This window comes from Castor canadensis, chromosome 16 (assembly GCF_047511655.1).
Source record: "Castor canadensis chromosome 16, mCasCan1.hap1v2, whole genome shotgun sequence".
In the NCBI taxonomy this organism is placed as follows: domain Eukaryota; kingdom Metazoa; phylum Chordata; class Mammalia; order Rodentia; family Castoridae; genus Castor; species Castor canadensis.
This window is the reverse complement of record NC_133401.1, coordinates 1436163-1456282: the sequence shown is the minus strand read 5'-3', so window position 1 is coordinate 1456282 and position 20120 is coordinate 1436163. Positions and strand designations below refer to the sequence as shown.

General features: G+C 50.5%; 1 protein-coding gene across 2 annotated transcripts in view; it reads right to left on the bottom strand.

Moving 5' to 3' along the window:
- Positions 1-5128, bottom strand: part of Pepd (peptidase D) — a 124849-nt gene extending 119721 nt beyond the window's left edge. For both annotated transcript variants that reach the window (XM_020181468.2, XM_074056974.1), the window contains exon 1: positions 5030-5128. In XM_020181468.2, coding sequence (XP_020037057.2) covers positions 5030-5046 — 17 coding nt within the window. In that variant the 5' untranslated portion in view covers positions 5047-5128. The remainder of the gene's footprint in view (positions 1-5029) is intronic.
- Between the last annotated feature and the right edge of the window lie 14992 nt (positions 5129-20120).

The window sequence follows — 20120 nt, the reverse complement described above, 5'->3', positions numbered from 1 at the left end:
GTATCCCATCCCCGTCCTATACCTGTGTATCGGTGCCCACCTCTCCTTTCTTCTCAGTCGTCACCTGTGGAGTTCTGATCTAAGGCCCAAAGACCTGGAGGGATTCACACACAGAATTTAGAAATTTCATGCACCATGTGGGAGAAAATTACACCTCAATTTTCTTTAACTTTCAATTCAGACTTATATTTTTTCAATTATGAATGTAAGCAACTAACCACTCAGTACTAGCAATCCCTGTGAATCCTTCACCCACAGAAATCACAGGGATTTTCACTTCACAGTATTGCTGATATAGTGACTTAAAATATCACCTTTGTTCTCTACGACTTCAAAATTAAGGTGGCTATTAGACTTGCTGCTAGCTTTTGTTATTTAATGTGTTCATAGAGAAGCATTTGTAGCTGGGTGCCAATGGCTCATGCCTGTATTCTAGCTACTTGACAGGCTGACACCAGGAGGATCACAGTTTAAGACTGGCTCAGGCAAAAAAAGTTTGTAAGACTCCATCTCAACAGAAAAAAAGCTGGGCGTGGTGGTGCATATCTGTCATTCCAGTAATGTTGGGAAGTGTAAAATAGGAGCAACTGTGGTCCAGGGTGGCCTTGGCAAAAACCAAGACCCTATCTCCAAAGTAACCTGAGGAAAAAAAGATTAGAGGTATGGCTCTAGTGGTACAGCACTTGCCTGGCAAGTGTAAAGTCCTCGGTTCATATCCTAGTACTGCCAAAAAATATATATATATATATGTGACCATATCACAAGTTTAACATTTTGAAAACTGTATTTCCATATAATTGGAGTTTAAAATGTTATGTGGTGTATGTCAGTGCAAAAATGAGACCTGTTGAAACTATTCCAGGAATGGGGGCGGGGAGACAAAGGAAAATGATGGAGGGGGTGAATTCAACTATGATATATTTGATACATTGTAAGAACTTTTGTGTCACAATGTATCCCTACCCAGTACAACAATAAAAAGTAAGTAATAATAAGTATTCAAAGACTATGATTCTGAACAAAAGAACATCTTCTCAGGGGCACTTCGAAAACTGAACACTTGAAGTGAATGTTGTTATTTTATCAAAATGTAAATTACTCGTTCACAATACAACATTTGAAAAATGTTTTCTCTTAATAAAAATACCGTAACTTTAAAAAATAATTGATAGTGGTAATAAATGTTATTGAAATATATCAAAAAATAAATAAATATAATAAAAAACATTATGCAAGCTCGGCCGGGGTGGAGTTCAGAAGTACAGTGCTTGCCTAGCATGTACAAAGTCATTGGTTCCATTCCCAGAACTGCCAAAAAAAAAAAAAAGCCAAGAAGCGTTCTACCAAAGTTTGGATATGGTCTTGGTCCCCAATGCAATGGTACTGAAGAGGTGGGTCTTTAACAAGTTGGGTCTAAGGGGAGGTGGTTAGCTCACTTACTGGGGACCCGACCCTTGGAAGGGGTTAGTGCTTGTCCCCAGGGTCTCACAGGACTGGAAGGGTTACTAACACAAGTAGGTTATTAAGCGAGTTCAACTTTCTCAGCTGGCTCTCTTGCTGTGTGACCCCTCTCTTCCACACAAGCTGCTTGTCACTCTCAAATGTGTTACCACCATGAGACACCATCCACCATGCTGATGACTCAGCATGAGACCCTCACCCACTGTAGTCAGTCAACAACAGCTGGACGGTCTCGGGGTATTTTGTTATAGCAACACAAAACGTACTAGACAGGTGCACAGGTCTCACAGATGTCTATGGGCTCCCTGGCACAGACCAGGACAAGGCCTTTGTATCACAATGCAGAGCCACTTCTGGATAGGGCCACACTTACAAGCTCCCAGCAGGAGGTCTGCTTCTCTCCCCACCCTAACCTCCAGCACAGGACCAGGCATCCAACAGATGCTCAGGTCAAACTTAGCCAGGCAGGTCACTCTGGCTACCGAGGGCCTCAAGGAACCTGGCCAGCAACCCCCACCCCATCTCCCTCTCTTCTTAGGAGAATGGGGAAAGGCGAACACACACAAGAATAAGAGAGGAGGGCTGTGTGGACTCAGGACTGAGCCTGGAGAAGAGCCAGGGAGGGCAAAGGGACGGTCAGGGACCATCTGGCTCACCCCACCCCCAACCCCCAGGGCCATCACGAGGTCTTTGTTCAGGAGCACAGGGTTCACATCAGAGCAGAACGGACTTTTGACCAAGTCTGTGACTCCTCCAGACACTTTCCCTCCAAGGCCCAACAGGTCACACCCAGGGCAGCTCGCCTGCTGCTCCCTGCAGCTTCCTGGGAGCCACTCAGGCAGGCAATGAGAGACAGCGCTTCACCTTCCTTGGAGTTCTGCCCTCCTTCCTCAGTCACTGAGTGTCTCCCAGAAAACCAAGACTTAGAGCAAATGTCCTGTTCATTCATGTGGCATATTTCAACAAGCACCAATCACAGAGTGGCCCCAGACTAGCCGTGGGGGTACAAGCTGAATTGGTTCCAGTAGGAAAAATATCCCAGCCACAGGGAGAACTGGGGTTCTCTGGAGTTCAGAGCAGGAAACCTACACTGGGAAGTCAGAAAATGCTTCTGGGAGGAGCCACCTGTGCTGGGACTAAGAGTGTGTGAACAATCTTATAAACACACAAGCAGACAAGCACATTCCAGGCCCATTCCAGGTGAGTGGGCCTGGAGCAGAGAGGTTTCAACCTGTCTGTGGAGGCAGCGTATCTCTCACCAATAACAGGGATGAGGGCCCCCTCGGTGGGGGGGATCAATGGAGGGTGAGGGTGACCTCAGAGCAGACCCCTGGGAGCTGGGGGACCCTCTGTCTCAAACCGGAAGTCCCTGCCCAGGCTGGCAGGACACAGCAGGAACAACCCTGACACACTCCCCACAGGAGCACTGTTAAGTGCCCACTGAGATGCTTCTGAAGGTCTCCATGGCTCCCCAACTCGTATGGGGATACATCCCAACCACCTGGGACTCTCTAGGGCCTCCCCTGCCACAGACTCTAGTAGGACTCTGTAGGCAACCAAAGCCACCTCTCCAGGAGCCTGTGGCTATGTCTTGGTGGCTCATAACTGACACTCTGATCTCCAGTGTGTGCAGCGGGCTCCTCCCTTTAAGAAAGCCATTGAACTCTAAGTGCCCGAGGGAAGCCCCACACCACGGTGGAGTGGCTCTTCCCAAGGAGGCTCCGACCAGCTGTGGAAGCTCCTCAAACCCGTCAGGTCTCCCTTCCCATAGTGTACCTCTCCCAGCAAAGATTACTGTTTCCCCCTCACGCATCCTGTGTGAGGGTCACAGAATCAGCTCTGCTACCAGTTCCAACCATCAACCTGGCTCCTCTACAGGAGAGGAGCAGGGCTTAGGCCAGGATGGAGCCCTGAACCCAAAGGCAGCCCCTGGAACTCCCTGGGACCACGTGGCCACCCCAGACAGAGAGACATCAGCCTACCCCTTTAAGTGCTCACTCTGCTCCTTATACAGTTGCAGGCTGGTTCAAATCTCTCATCCTAAGCTCCTTCACACCCAACTGGGACTTTGTCTGCACAGCTGTCTACCTGAAGTGTGTCTCATCGCTTAAGGTCTAACACAAGGGTCATCTACCTAGTCATCTCACTCTCCCGATCTCAGAGTCCCAGCCTCTCCTTTGACACATACCAAAAACAGAGACAGACAGACACAGAGTCTTGTGTCCCTCCATCTGTCCCAGTGGCCTATGAGCACCTAAGAGCACTGGTGCTATTTCTGGAACACAACAGGTTCCCACTGTTTGATTTGTACACTGGAAACTCTCCCAACCTTGGGAGCCAACTGAACACTCTTTTTTTTTTTTTTTGCGGTACTGGGGTTTGAACTGAGGCTCACACCCTGAGCCTCTCCATCAGCCCTTTTTTGTGATGGGTTCTTTCAAGATAGGGTCTCGAGAACAATTTGTCTGGTCTGGCTTTGAATCACGATTCTCCTGATCTCTGCTTCCTGAGTACCTAGGATTACACACGTGAGTCACTGGCACCCGGCTAGGAGGATTCACTTCTTTGCCATTCTCCCCACTTCCCAAAAGGAGAGGTGCATTTGTCCACTAGTTTCCCCATTCTGATCTCGGTTCCCACCCTGGTATCTGGGGAGCTGCCCTTCCCTACCCCTACTTTTCCTAGCATCCTGTACCACCAGGTTGACGCCTCTCCCACTGAACTCACAGCCTAGGGGCAAATCCCAACCCGGTGTGGTGGTGCACATCTATAATTCCAGCACTTGGGAGGTTCAGGCAGGAAGATCTCCAGTTCTAGGCCTTCCAGTCCCGCAGGACAAAGTCTGGAGAGGCTATCTGTGGCACCACACCCTCTTGCCCAGTGATGCACCCCACTCTTTCCTGTCCCCAGAATACTCTGAACTGTCTTTATCTCTCAACCTTTGTTCAGACGATCCCTCATCTGGGACACTCTTCCCAACCCTTGGGTGCGCCCATCTTCCCACACTTCCTCCCACCAGGATCACTCAACCTTTCATCCTGCAGAATTATGGGGTACCTACTGTGTGCAAGGCTCAGTGTGAACCAGAGAAAGGTCCTGCCCTTGCATTCTACATGGGGAGGAGACAAGCACAAATAAACGCACCCAACAGTTTATCAGGTGGGAAAGAAGGGCTATAAAGAGCAAGCCCAACCTGGGAAAAGGATGGATGCCACGCCCGCCTGAAACTGTCCCCTCCGGGAAGCGCTCGGGCCACGCCCCCTCCCCATCTGAGGGGCGTGGCAGAGAGCACGGCTGGGGTCGCAGCCCCCCAGGGCCTGTGGACAGCGGGGACAGTGGAGGGGAGCTGCGGGGCACCAGCGCTGGCCCTGGCTCGGAGCGAGCGTGCAGCTCACCCCCCCGCCCCGCGCTCAGACGCTGGGCGCGTGGCGCTCAGACGCTGGGCGCGTGGGCAGAAGTAGCGAGGCCGGCCGCATTCCGGGGGTCCGTCACCCACTGTCCAGCCCAGAACACCGAGGTCCCCTCTTCGCGCCCGCGGGCAGGAGCGAGGGAGAGGAGCAGAACTCACCGTGCGGCGGACGCCATGTTCACTCGGCACGAGCGTCACGTGAAGTCAGGCGTCAGCTGAACTCTGCTAGGTCCCAATGTGGAGGGGCGGGGCCGGGGCCGGGGGCGGGGCCGGGGCTGGGGGGCGGGGCCTAGGGCGCGTTCGAGGAAGGTTCTAGGGGGCGGGGCCGGGGCGGAGCCTAGGGCGCGTTCGAGGAAGGTTCTAGGGGGCGGGGCCGGCCGTAGGAGGCGGGGCCCAGAGCACGTTTGAGGCAGGACCTGGGGGCGGGGCCGGCCGCAGTGGGCGGGGCCAGGGCGGAGCCCAGGCCGTGTACGAGGCAAGGTTCAGGGGGCGTGGCCGGGTGTGAGGGGCGGGGCCAGGGCCGCCTGTCCCGCCCCCTCCGGCGCTGGTCTTCTGTCCACTCCGAGAGGCGGAGCTCTGAATAGGGTCGGAAAGATTAGTGCACGGAGCTCTAGCTGCAGATGCACGAGGCTGGACCCGAGCAGCATCCGATACCTTTCCACCGTGGGAAAGGAGGATCCTGAGGCAGTGGACACCTTGACTCTGGGACAAAGAACACATAGGGGTGGGGAGGGGACTCCGGCCCAGGTTGGGGAAAGAGAGGGTCTTGAGAAAAGGCTGGGGCAGTGACAGGAACTGAAACCTTCAGGGTCCAGGAGCCGGAGCTTTGTGAGAGAGGTGCATGCTCAGCCAGGCCATGTAGGGTCTTGAATATGGGTCTGGTAGGATCTTTTCCAAGCTCCCTGGAATACAGAATGAAGAGCCTGGAGGAGGGGATGGCCGGGAGGAGGGTTGAGGAGAAGTGAACAGTGGAGAGGGCAGAGGAGAGCTTTGGTGTTGGTATACAGTCCTGTGGGGGAAGGGCATCAGAGGACAGATGTTCTCCCTCCCCACTGCCAACAGGTTTGGGCCACTTGTGTGGTTGAAGTCTCAGAAACGCTGTGAGGTAGGGACGACCCTTGATACCATTTTACAAATGAGAAAACTGAGGCCAGGAGAGGTAAGGGACATGCCTGAGCTCACATAGCTCCAGGTGTCCTTGGGGACGTGGACCACACACACACACACACACACACACACATTATGTAGTGTCTGAGAAAGACTTAATTCCTGATGAAGGGCAGTTTTTTTGTTGTTTTGGTTTTGGTGGTTCGGGAGGTTTGAACTCGGGGCTTCATGCTAGCTAGGCAGGCGCTCTACCACTTGAGCCACTGCACTAGCCCAAAGGGCACTTTTTAAAAATAACAAAGGATGAGCAGAGGGGTCTTCACGCCCATCTCCTGCATGGGGAGCAGGACATGTTTCTTCTTTTTCCCCTATTTCTCCCCATTTTTATCCTGTTATAGTAAATTCCTTTCCTAATAAACTTTACTATTACTTTCGCTACAAAAAATAAAGGAAGAAGAAGAAGAAAAGGATAAGCAGAAAGCTATTGTGGAAGGAAAACCTGCCCCCAGCTAATCACAGCGCCAACATTTCTTTTGACGTACAATATGCCAAAATGAAGCCCACTGCCAGCTCTGAATGGTTACTAATATGTAAAAGAAGTATTTACAAAATAACGGGGAGAAGGGGGAGAGCACCCTTGTCCTGAGCGGTAATAGGGAGGCACTGCTGGCCACTTCTGCCCAATCAGACCCATCTGGATAGTGGCCTTCTACGCAGGACCCTTCCTGCCAATAGTGCCCTATGCCTGGCACCCCTGCCCCTCCCACCACAGGCTCCAGGAGGGCTACCCCTCCCCCACTCCCGCCCATAAGCGGTTCCAGCAAGCCTGCCAGCTCCTCCACTACTCTCCATCAGAGGCTCCACCATGCCTCCCTCCCCTCCCCCTTCCCCATCAGAGGCTCCGGAGAGGCCGCCCCCTCCCCCTGCTCCTACCCATCAGAGGCTCTGGCAGGGGATCCGGGAAAAGCCGATTGCTTACGGTGTGGGAGAAGATTGCGTAGTTACTCATGCAGGGCAGACCCGGATGCTGCTGGGAGCCAGGAGGCAATTGGGGAAAGATTGATTTTAGAGAGTCGAAGCGCAAGTGCGTAAATCAACCGAGGAAGAACGCCAGGCAGAGAAAGCTCGTACCTCATACAGCGCGGCCTGGCGTTGGAGGTCACCGCCACTGGTGAAACAGTCTGCCCTTGCAACGGTTTACAGGTGGCTAGGAAGTGTCTGTGCTGCCGCTAGTCCAGTAGGTAGACCATCTTTACTCTCCAAAAGCCTGCCCCAACCAGACACCTGCAAAAGGAGCTCCTTCCTGGGCAGACTCCTTTGTCCCTGTGACACTGTATTGGCAGGTGGCCAGGGCCCACCCACCCTTCATCTAGGCACCACTCCCTTGCAGTGCCACAGACCCTACTAGCCAGTGGCTGGCTGGAGATGGCAGCCCAGCCCCACTCTGACTCATGAACCATCTTTGCCAGCCATGTGGGGCTGTCCCCTTGAAGAGCTATAATTTGGGCCCATCCCTCTTCTGTTGCATGTCAAGGGCACTGGTCTGCCAGAAGCTCTGTGAGACCACACTGGAGCAGTCTGGATGCTGGCTCTGATCCCAGGCTGCCGAGCTGTGGCCCATGGTGGCACCCTGTGACTGAGCACGCCATCAGGGATAGGGGTCCGACCCTGCATGGCTGATCTTAGGTCTTGGGGCAGAACAGAAAGTGGAGACTTTGTATTGCCCTCAAGGAGCCCACCATCTGGGAGGGCCGAAGAGCAGGCTCTGTGCCGCTGTTTGGCTGGTGGGTAGCAAAGGGGCTCAGACAGGAAGGTGCGGGATCCAAGCCCAGCTCTTGGGCAGGAGCTGAGGAGGGTTGGAGCTGGGGACTGAGAAGAGCCAGGAGAGAATGGAGCACTGGGCTCGGAAAACCAGCATCACTGTTCACAAAAGCCAAGCTATGGAAACAACCCTGATGCCTTACAGCTGATGAGTGGATCAAGAAAATGTGATATACAGATATATGTACGTGTGTGATATATAGATAGATAGATAGATAGATATCACATACAATGGAGTTTTACCCAGCCATAAGTAAGAATGACACCATGTAGCTTGAAGGGCAATGGATGCAATTGAAGGACATCATGTTAAGTGTAGTGAACCAGGCTGAGAAAGACAAAGGCCACCATGTTTTCTCTCACATGTGGAAGATAGGTCCAAAGATAAACATACACAAAACCAAGCATGATCACACACATTATATAGAGACATGTTTCTAATAGTGGAATTACTCTATGGCACTCAGGAGAGGAGGGAAAGGAAAAGAGAATGACAGAGTCAACAATACCAAAGTGCATTAGGGCTGGTGGAGTGGCTCAAGCAGTAAGGGCGCCTACATAGCAAGCTTGAGGCTCTGAGTTCAAAACCCAGTGCTGAAAAACAAATAAACAAAAAGCAATGAAATGCATTACATCTGTGCAGGTAGAGGACACAACAATATGTACTGAAAGCTGTTGAATAATGGGGGGGGGTGAGAGAGAAGGTGTAAGGGAGAGTAATAGAGGACGTTAGATGGACCAAGGTAAAGTATATTCACAGCTGGGATACATCAAGAAACCCCTTTGAACACTGCCTTTGGAATGAATAATGAAAGACAGGACTATAAAATAGGTACAGTGAGGGGGTGCTTATGGGAAGGGGAGGGAGAATGAAGGAGATGAAGGTGAGGGAATTTGGCAGATGGACTTCATCTATGAAGTAGAACAATGAAAGCTCTTGCAATTGCTTTAAGTGGGGCGGGGAGGGGGCTGCAGAGGGGTTGATGGTAGGGCCAATCTAACCAGTGCACAATGTAAGACTATTCCGAATTGGTACAATGAATCCCCTGCCCAGTGAATATAGCCTAATAAACATGAAAGAAAAAGAAAAGAAAACCAGCATCAAATCAACTGCAGAGAAAGCACAGGAGGGATGTGCAGAGGGTGTGTGACATGTAGGGGACGAACATGACATGGCCAGGTAGCTGTCTTTTCATCACAGTACTGACAGGTCCTAGCCCTCAACCTCTGCAGCGTCAGTGGCTGTGACAGCCACAGCTCTCCCAGTCCTAAGGCCTGCAGTGTCCTTCAGGGCCACACTCCAACCATGACCATCAGCCCTCCCAGAGGAGCCCCATATCAATCCTGCTCCTCTTCCTCTCCCTCCTCCACCCAGCCCACCTGGACATCCATCTTCCTACAGAAAAGAGGTGGACGGTAGCCAAGGGGCCTTTCCTGGGAAGCCCCCGTCACCACCTCAGATGAAATGGTCCCCGCTGTGTGCTTCGCCAGGCTCTATGAGGCAATTCCAGATGAGAAATGGAACGGTGGCTTCAGAATGGCAAATCATTCCAGCAGCACGTTCAAATCATTGAAGGAAACAAGCTCTTTTTTGTGTGTGTGAAAATGGGGAATATATTGTTTTTCACTGTTTGGAAGACCATTTTCTCATGTCGAAATCACAAGCTGCTTTCTTCCAGCGAGACGTATAAATACATCCAATTATCAACATTCAATATAGAAATAAAGTTCTGAAATTGTTTTCTTCCACACGCACGGAGTGGGCGGCCAGGTTGCACAGGTGATAATTACTTTATTTCTGCGAGCTGTGCCGGTGCAGGGTGGCTGGCGGCTCCTTTCATTGCCTCCAACCTCTTATGTCTCCCATGCTGTGCTGGGCCATTCACTGGTGTAACTTTATCACCCCATTTCAAGATCTTGACAAAAATTGATGAAATTTCTAGTTTCAAAAGTTTGTGTGCTGAGTCCCAGAACGGGGGAATTTGGTTCTGCAACTCGTGTCCTGTAGGGAAACCCCCTGAGGGGGATGGAAAGTCCCTTTGCACGGTTCCAAGCCACTGAATGTCTCTAAAGGGACAATAGGTCTCCACTGGCATTTACAACTGTCCCTTTTGGGGACTCCCATCAGGGTGACTTTTTTTTTCTTTTTTGAAATACTGGGGCTTGAACTCAAGGCCCACACCTTGAGTCACTCCACCAGCCCCTTTTGTGTGTGCGTGTGTGCGTGCACGCGCGTGTGTTAGGTATTTTTGAGATAGGGTCTCACGAACTATTTGCCCAGGGCTGACTTTGAACTGCAGTCCTCCTGATATCTGCCTCCTGAGTAGCTAGGATTACAGGCCTGAGCTACTGGTGCCCTGTAGGGTGATGTTTTAAGAAGGTTGCTTTTCACCCTTTAGAAAAGTACCCATGGATTGTGTGTCTGGCAGACATCTGTCCTTCTATCTGTGCTACCATTGACAGTGGGTCACCTATGAGCCAGACACGGTGCCACAAACCTGTAATCCCTGAGGCAGGAGGATTACAAATTCAAGGCTAACTGAGCCACTTAGAATGACCTTATAGAAGAAGGAGGAGGAGGAGGAGGAAGAAGAAGAGAAAGAGGAAGAAGGAAGAGGGAAAAGGAAGAAGTGGGGGTCACCTGTGTCTCCGCCCTCTCTTTCTGGAATCGGTGCTCACCTCCTCCTCTCCCCACACTCTTCCTCTGCCTTCCTTGTCTCTCCTCTGGCCTCTCCCACACCCTTTCATGTCCCTCTGTTGACTGCTGAGTCCCCTGTCTACCTGACTAACTCTCTCTTCCCATCCCAAGACCACACACCCATCAGGGTTTTTTTGTTGTGTTTTGTTTTTTGGTAGCAAGTGGTCTCAGCCCAGCTCCCTCAAGGAGAAAAGGATACATCAGAGGCCATCAAAACAGGCCGGAGCCAGCAAGACCGGAGGCCAAGCATGCCACTAGGCCACACCCTAGAAAACATGGCAGCTGACATTGCTGCCGACACCCTTGCCACTGAGACAGGGAGGGGCCACCACAAGGGGACAAAAGGCAAGTAAAATCTGGGCCCTAAACCATGCTTCTGACAGCTTTGTCACAAAACAACAGATTAGGCCACAAGTCCAGAACATTTACAGACTAGGACCTCTGTATGACTAGACCAAGCTACAACTAGCGGGGTTCAAGATAAAGACAAGGGGGGATTGTTACTGAAGAAGACCCTAATTAAGCTCTCTAGCATCACTTGCTCTTAGTTGACTTAAAACTCACTAATTTCAACCTTTGGGTCAGACTCTCATGTAGACATGTTGATCACTGGAGAAGTTTTGTTTTGTCCAAGACTAACTTGTTCCTACCGTACAGGTTTTGTACAGGACTAACTTGGCCCCTCGCACGTCGGAGAGGATGTGTGTCTCTTCTAGCCCATGCTTGTGTTTTCTCAGCAGCTCAAGCGCTGAAAGTCCTTCCGTTATATCATGAGGCCAGGATGTTTACACAAGATGATGACATGGGCTGTAACTCTGCAGTTATACTCCTTGTCCACCACTCATTGTCCACCAAATACAAGGCCAGGATGTTTACACAAGAAGAAGAAACCGTGCCAATGAGACAATTACTCAACTTTAGCCCACTCCAGGAAATCAATAACACTCCTTTTGTTCAAGCCAGCAGCACTGACCTCTGGTCAGCTCCCTTTGGCTCCAATAAGGGAGTCTTGCTTGTCTTTTTGGTACTATGTGACTGGCTGGTGTCACCACCACCTCGGAAGCAGACATAACCTTGGACTGACATAGCATCCTGGCTTCACTCCCTCCCTGGCCAAAGTTCTTGGTAGGCAGTGCAGCCAGTTGCAGAGCACAGGTCATGGCTGTCTTGATCCTTCTGGCCTGCTGGAAATGGGGTGGAAGGTAATACAGTTCCTCACTAATTTCCCACTCTCCGAAGAAGAAGAGTTTAAGATGCTGGTAGTTACGTACCAAGCCCCATTCGATAATGGATCGGTGTGGGATAGCAACACCCCCCACCCAAAGAAAACCTGGAGAAATTTTCTTCCACAATCTCATCCTCAATATTGCGGCCAGAAAGCCCAGAATGCAGCTATTTTCACTTCAGCGTTCCGTGGTCACTGATAGATGGATATTCCAAAACCACGAAATGCCCCATTTGAAACTGTACCAGGAGAAAGTCAGCAGGCCAGGCTGGAGACTGGTCAGGCAGACATCTCTGGTCCTCCCTTTCCCAATGTGGTGGTGGAAACATGGGGTCCTTTGAACACCAAGGGTCCTCAGGGGACGGTTTGACATGACACAGTTAGGACACTTATTGTTGTCGGAGAGCATGGACCCAGTGGTGAGGAGTGTGAATGGAGGAACCTGGTCCAATTCCTGGTTTTGCTACTTACTTGCTGTGTGACATTGAGGATTTTACCCAACCTCTCTAAGCCTCTGTTTCTCGTTGGAAAAATGGAAATAATGGTTCCTGCTCAGAGGTTCATTAAGAGTTTGTGGTTACTCAATGGTTGTATGAGAAGTGGGGGCAGCTCAAGGTCACTCAATTCCTGCCTATCTACAGAGCAACCTTGACCCAAATGGATGGGTCTACAGCCCCACCTACTCACATAGGCAGCCCAGCCAAACATAGAGATGCTACAGGAACACAGGAATGAGGGGAAAGTTCTGCCCACCGAGGGTCTTTACCCCAGCCTGGGGCTTCCCCCACACTGGGCTCTACTTGGAGGCGTGGATTTGCATGTTGGGAAGGGGGTCTGCCAGGAGGTTTATAAGAGTTCAGGTTGGGTAATAGATTGCAATGCTGACCTCAAATTCGATCCTTGCATGTCTGTGCCCTGGATTGTGATACTCCAGCCCCTTTCACCCTGAGATGGACTCTGTGTCACCATCTCTGATTCTGGGCCACCCATCCAGGTGATTTACTTTGAATAAGAGAACATTAGCAAAAACAGAGGCCATGGAAGGTGTTCACCCGCTCTTGGCAGTCCTGCCATGGTCACCATGGGAAAATATCCAGTGCCACCTGGTGAGCTAGACTGCCAGAGGCTGTGACACCCAGGGTTTGCAGCCTGACAAGAAACACACAGACAAAGAAGCCAGCTCACATTACCAGCTCCAGTCGACCCGACTGTGGACTGTAGAGCTCTGTGTACGTCCAGCAGAGACCACCAAAGCCAGCTCCAGGCTCCTGAGCTACGCCAGCGGCTGTTTTGTAGCCATGCTATGGTATGGTTAGCTTGTTGTGCCACAATCATGTGACCTGGAGCAGAAGAGAGAACCGTGGGGATATCGCCCCAGAGAGGTGGCTGGGGCAGATTCTGCAGGTTCTGAGAAGGGCTGGATCCTTGCAGCACTGCTTGCTGTGGGGCTCTGGGTAGAAAGGTGACCGTCAACTCACTGTGGCCTGGAGCACAGCGTGAGTGCAGAGAAGACCGATGGGCTCCTGATCGTGCGTGGGCACCCTGTGGTTGAACTGTGCTAGGAGGACTGGGGGGGCAGCCCCCCAGGTCTGCAGTGGTACAGGAGGCTGAGCAGCGGTGGTGCAGAAAGGTCCCGGTGGGGCTTCCTGGGTGGCAGACTTGAAGTTCAGAAAGGCTCTGTGAGCTTCTGTAAGGATCCCTGTGGGGACGCCCAGGAATACCTAAAAGGGTCTTTGAAGAGGACTGAGGACCTCTGGAAACAGAAAGGACTGGAGTCAATTAAATCTGAGTGATAGGACTGAGCATGGCTCAAGCAGTATAGCACCTGCCTCGCAAGCTCAAAGCCCTGAGTCTAAACCCAGTCCTGCCAAAAAAAATCTAAATGATATGTCAATGAAACCGTGTGTGTGTGTGTGTGTGTGTGTGTGTGTGGTGTGTGTGTGTGTGTGTGTGTGTGTGTGTGGTGTGTGTGTGGTGTGTGTGTGGTGTGTGTGTGGTGTGTGTGTGGTGTGTGTGTGTGGTGTGTGTGGTGTGTGTGTGGTGTGTGTGTGGTGTGTGTGTGTGGTGTGTGTGGTGTGTGGTGTGTGTGTGTGGTGTGTGTGTGGTGTGTGTGTGTGGGGGGGGCTGTGTATGTGTGGTGTGTGTGGTGCGTGTGTGGTGCGTGTGTGTGGTGTGGTACGTGTGTGGTGTGTGTGTGTGGTGCGTGTGTGGTGCGTGTGTGTGTGGTGCGTGTGTGGTGCGTGTGTGTGTGGTGCGTGTGTGGTGCGTGTGTGGTGCGTGTGTGGTGCGTGTGTGTGGTGCGTGTGTGGTGCGTGTGTGTGTGGTGCGTGTGTGGTGCGTGTGTGGTGCGTGTGTGGTGCGTGTGTGTGTGTGGTGTGTGTGTGTGGTGCGTGTGTGTGTGGTGTGTGTGTGTGTGTGGTGCGTGTGTGTGTGTGGTGTGTGTGTGTGGTGCGTGTGTGTGTGGTGCGTGTGTGTGTGTGGTGTGTGTGTGTGGTGCGTGTGTGTGTGGTGTGTGTGTGTGGTGTGTGTGTGTGGTGCGTGTGTGTGTGGTGTGTGGTGCGTGTGTGGTGTGTGTGTGTGGTGTGTGTGTGTGTGGTGTGTGTGTGTGTGTGGTGTGTGTGTGGTGTGTGTGTGGTGTGTGTGTGGTGTGTGGTGTATGTGTGTGTGTGGTGTGTGTGGTGTGTATGTGGTGTATGTTGTGTGGTGTGTGTGTGTGGGGGGGGGCTGTGTGTGTGGTGTATGTGGTGCGTGTGTGTATGTGTGTGTGTGTGTGTGTGTGTGTGTGGGCTGTGTGTGTGCACTACAGTCTGTGAGCCATCCCGGGAACTCACCAGGGGCAATGCAGGGTTGGCCATGGGATGCACTGAGCACAGCATCTGATGCAGGTGGCCTGGGTGGGTCACTTTGAGGTGCCAATCAGCCTTGGTCAGAAAGACTCAGCCCTAGTGAGGAGCCAAGGAGAGAGGACGAAGTCTCCTGTCCCCAAAGGAAAACATCCTCTCCCACTGAAGACACAGGTCCTGCAGCTGAGATGCCTGCCCGTGACAGTCCAAGCTGAAGGGCCATGCCACCTCCAAACAGTAGCTATTTTTTTTTCATTTTTCTTTTATTATTCATATGTGCATACAAGGCTTGGTTCATTTCTCCCCCCTGCCCCCACCCCCTCCCTTACCACCCACTCCGCCCCCTCCCGCTCCCCCCCCAATACCCAGCAGAAGCTATTTTGCCCTTATTTCTAATTTTGTTGTAGAGAGAGTATAAGCAATAATAGGAAGGAACAAGGGGTTTTTGCTGGTTGAGATAAGGATAGCTATGCAGGGCATTGACTCACATTGATTTCCTGTGCGTGGGTGTTACCTTCTAGGTTAATTCTTTTTGATCTAACCTTTTCTCTAGTTCCTGGTCCCCTTTTCCTATTGGCCTCAGTTGCTTTAAGGTATCTGCTTTAGTTTCTCTGCGTTAAGGGCAACAAATGCTAGCTAATTTTTTAGGTGTCTTACCTATCCTCACCCCTCCCTTGTGTGCTCTCGCTTTTATCATGTGCTCAAAGTCCAATCCCCTTGTTGTGTTTGCCCTTGATCTAATGTCCACATATGAGGGAGAACATATGATTTTTGGTTTTTTGGGCCAGGCTAACCTCACTCAGAATGATGTTCTCCAATTCCATCCATTTACCAGCGAATGATAACATTTCGTTCTTCTTCATGGCTGCATAAAATTCCATTGTGTATAGATACCACATTTTCTTAATCCATTTGTCAGTGGTGGGGCATCTTGGCTATTTCCATAACTTGGCTATTGTGAATAGTGCCGCAATAAACATGGGTGTGCAGGTGCCTCTGGAGTAACCTGTGTCACAGTCTTTTGGGTATATCCCCAAGAGTGGTATTGCTGGATCAAATGGTAGGTCGATGTCTAGCTTTTTAAGTAGCCTCCAAATTTTTTTCCAGAGTGGTTGTACTAGTCTACATTGCCACCAACAGTGTAAGAGGGTTCCTTTTTCCCCACATCCTCGCCAACACCTGTTGTTGGTGGTGTTGCTGATGATGGCTATTCTAACAGGGGTGAGGTGGAATCTTAGTGTGGTTTTAATTTGCATTTCCTTTATTGCTAGGGATGGTGAGCATTTTTTCATGTGTTTTCTGGCCATTTGAATTTCTTCTTTTGAGAAAGTTCTGTTTAGTTCACTTGCCCATTTCTTTATTGGTTCATTAGTTTTGGGAGAATTTCGTTTTTTAAGTTCCCTATATATTCTGGTTATCAGTCCTTTGTCTGATGTGTAGTTGGCAAATATTTTCTCCCACCCTGTGGGTGTTCTCTTCAGTTTAGAGACCATTTCTTTTGATGAACAGAAGCTTTTTAGTTTTATGAGGTCCCATTTATCTATGCTATCTCTTAGTTGCTGTGCTGCTGGGGTTTCATTGAGAAAGTTCTTACCTATACCTACTAACTCCAGAGTATTTCCTACTCTTTCTTGTATCAACTTTAGAGTTTGGGGTCTGATATTAAGATCCTTGATCCATTTTGAGTTAATCTTGGTATAGGGTGATATACATGGATCTAGTTTCAGTTTTTTGCAGACTGCTAACCAGTTTTCCCAGCAGTTTTTGTTGAAGAGGCTGCTATTTCTCCATCGTATATTTTTAGCTCCTTTGTCAAAGATAAGTTGCTTATAGTTGTGTGGTTTCATATCTGGGTCCTCTGTTCTGTTCCACTGGTCTTCATGTCTGTTTTTGTGCCAGTACCATGCTGTTTTTATCGTTATTGCTTTGTAATATAGTTTGAAGTCAGGTATTGTGATACCTCCAGCATTGTTCTTTTGACTGAGTATTGCCTTGGCTATTCGTGGCCTCTCGTGTTTCCATATAAATTTCACGGTAGATTTTTCAATCTCTTTAATGAATGTCATTGGGATTTTGATGGGAATTGCATTAAACATGTAGATTACTTTAGGGAGTATCGACATTTTTACTATGTTGATTCTACCAATCCATGAGCATGGGAGATCTCTCCACTTTCTATAGTCTTCCTCAATCTCTTTCTTCAGAAGTGTATAGTTTTCCTTGTAGAGGTCTTTCACATCTTTTGTTAGGTTTACACCTAGGTATTTGATTTTGTTTGAGGCTATTGTAAATGGAATTGTTTTCATACATTCTTTTTCCGTTTGTTCATTGTTAGTGTATAGAAATGCTAATGATTTTTCTATGTTGATTTTATATCCTGCTACCTTGCTATAGCTATTGATGATGTCTAGAGGCTTCTGAGTAGACAAACAGTAGCTATTAAATAAAGATCTCTCAAAAAGATTAATGGATACCCAAGGAGTCTTTATTCCCCAATTCTGCATGGGGAGCAGGAAATGTTTCTCCCTCCCCCCCCATTTCTCCCTCACTTTTATCCTGTTTTACTAAATTTCTTTCCTGATAAAATTTGCTATCATTTTTCCTATATAAAGAAGTTACAGCCAGATGCCAGTGGCTCACACCTGTAATCCTAGCTACTCAGGAGTATCGTAGTTCTAGAGGCCCCATCCTGAAAAAAAACCATCACAAAAAAGGGCTGGTGGAGTGACTCAAGATGTAGGCCCTGAGTTTGAGCCCCAGTACGACCAAAAAACAAAAAAATTAGATACCTAAGAAGCTGCCCTAGTTCGAATGTAGCACAGACTCACAATCTGATGTCAAGTTCACTGGTCACGTGATGGACAGACAGGCTTCGCAATTCCTTCTCTGTCCTTTCTAGACATTTGAGTCAAAGAGCTGTTGGGAAAATCGCTATTTTATTTCCAGATCTGAAGGATCCATGTCATTCTCTACATTCAGGGCTGGGGGCAGATGGACTGGAACTCTGTTGACAGTGGTGGCTGGAGTGCAGTGGAGGCAGGGCCAGCACAGCAGCTCCTCCCCAAAGGCTGCTCATTTATGCGCCCAGAGCCTGAATCTGCCTGCAGGCCCAGCTGTCAGCTTGTCCCGGGCTTGACCAGGCTGTCCTCGTGACTGCCCAGCTGCCCAGAGGCCTGGCACACCGTCATTGGCAATGGCCAGTCCAAGTCTTTTTTCCCAGGGACCTGGGCGGACAAGGACCCTAAAGTCTCCATAGGAGGCCACCTCTCTCTGCTTACGGTGCCGAAGCAGCAAAGGTGGCCGAGCGAGTTTGCAGAACCTTTGTGGGTATTCCTTGAACTGCAGACAAAACTATTTTTCCATTTTGGCTCTTGCCCCAATACCATACTTTGTCCTTTCTGTCACCAGGGGACACTTGCTATGTACGCTGGCCAGTTTTACCTCGCGGTGACCAAATCTGGAAACAACTTGAGGAAGGAAGTATTTATTTTGGCTATGGTCTCTAGGCTCGGGCCATGGTGGGTGGGCTCTCTTAGCTTGGGCAGAACATCATGGCGGTCAGAGTGTGTGGTGGAGCTCTTCCTCCCATGATGGACAGGAAGCAAAGGGTAAGGAAAGGGGCTGGGGACTGGGAATAACCTTCAAAGTCACGACCTACTTTCTCCAACCAGGCTCTACCTCCTAAAGTTTCCAGAACTTTCAGAAATAGTGCCACCAGTGTTCAACAAACAAGCCTGTGAGAGACATGTCACCTTTAAACCATGACACGATGTGAAGACTGGGGTCCTTTCTAATGGTATCTAACTTTTCCGGGGAGGGGCCACACAGCAGAGGGACAGCTCCAGGCTCTTTTGGTGCATGTGGTTGGGTCAGGGATCCTGACATGGGGGACTTAGGTGTGGCCCAGACGTCTGGACTTTTAACCAACACTCACTGGTGATCTGGAGTACCTTTGGGCCCTAGCCTCTGCTGTCTGTGGTTTGTAGCCAGGCTTGGGGTCCCCTTGTCTGGGAGGTCACCCAGAGAAACTCAGGTACCGTGAGGTTTTTTTTGCACACTACTATGGGCTTCCTCTCCAGGGATGACACATGGGCTTTGGGCAAGGATTCCCAGCTTGCTACTCCTCGTTCCCTTTCCCTAGGGAGGCCCTTTCACAGCCGAAAGCCCTGGAAGCCCCCTCCTTTGCCCACTCCTCTCCCTCCCCACAGCCCAGGTAGGAAGGCTCACTGGCCTGGTCAGGGATCTGGGGTACCTAGGAGGTCATTACTCCCACCCCAAAACTGGCACCAGGTGGACGCTCACAGACTGAATGCAGTCAGGCTGTGGGAACCGCTACCTTGGAAACCAAAAGATGCCAGATATGGTGGTACAGGTCTGTCATTCCAGCAGTTCCGGAGGTGGAGGCAGAAGATGGCGGGTTCAAGGCCAGCCTGGACTACATAGTGAGTCCCCGATTCAAACAACAACAACAAAAACGAAGGAAAACAAGAGAAGAAAGCCAAGCCTTGACCTTGCAAGTGCAATCGTCATTATCTGGAGAAGGAGGAGACAAAAACCTGACAGCTCATGGCTGCTGCACTGTTCGTGGTAGTGAAAAACCGGTGACCGCGGGAGTGCTTTGTTGATGAGCGCGCACCTTCTGTGCACATAGTTCAGAGGACTGTCCTAGACCTGCAGGTGTCAGGAAGGAAGGGTCTCATCACCAGTGTGCGGGCCTTGTGACAGGAGGAGCCGCTGTGCTGGCCCTGCCTCCACTGCACTCCAGCCACCACTGCGTACATCTTCCACAGACACTTCAAAAGTCTGGAAGGGGGCAGAGGTACTACGAGGGAATTTGCACGGACTATGACTGCACTGAGTGGTCTGATTTTTTCTTTTTCACACAGAGTCTCACTATGTAACCCAGGCTAGCCTGGAACTCATGATCTTCCTGCCTGTGCCTCCTGAGTGTACTGGGATTACAGGCATGAGCCACTGTGCCCGGCCAATTTTTTGTCTCAAAGGAGAATGTATTCATGTATTTGTGTAAATAAAAATAAATAAAACTTTAAAAATCTCTATCTCAGAAATCCTCAGCTTGAGGGGCTCCCTGTACAAACAGGGGGAGTCTGTTTGAATCCTGTGGGTCTCAGAACCTCTGGAAGTTGCCCCTGGACACAGCTCATGGCAGTGTCCTTCCCTAGCTCCTGGCACCCCAGTCCCAGGTCCAGGGGCAGGGGCTGGGTCGAGTGTTGAAGGAAAAGGGTTTGCTGTAATCCACAGGGGTACACGGGGGTCTCCAGGGCCCATGAGGAAGGAAACTACCTTGTCTGATGGACGTTCAGACCTTGGTTATCCAACCCATCCCCACCCCTGCCTTCCCCTCTTCTGGCCCTACCTCCCAAACTCTCTCTCCACTTTGACCCCAACCTCCTGCCCCTAATCCTGACCTCTGAACCCCACCTCCACCACCCCACCCCCACCCCTGACCCTGTCTCCCAAGCCCTGTGTCCATGCCTCCCCTACCTCGACCCTTGACCCAACAAGAGCCTGCTAGCTCCTCTTGGGGAGTCAGGC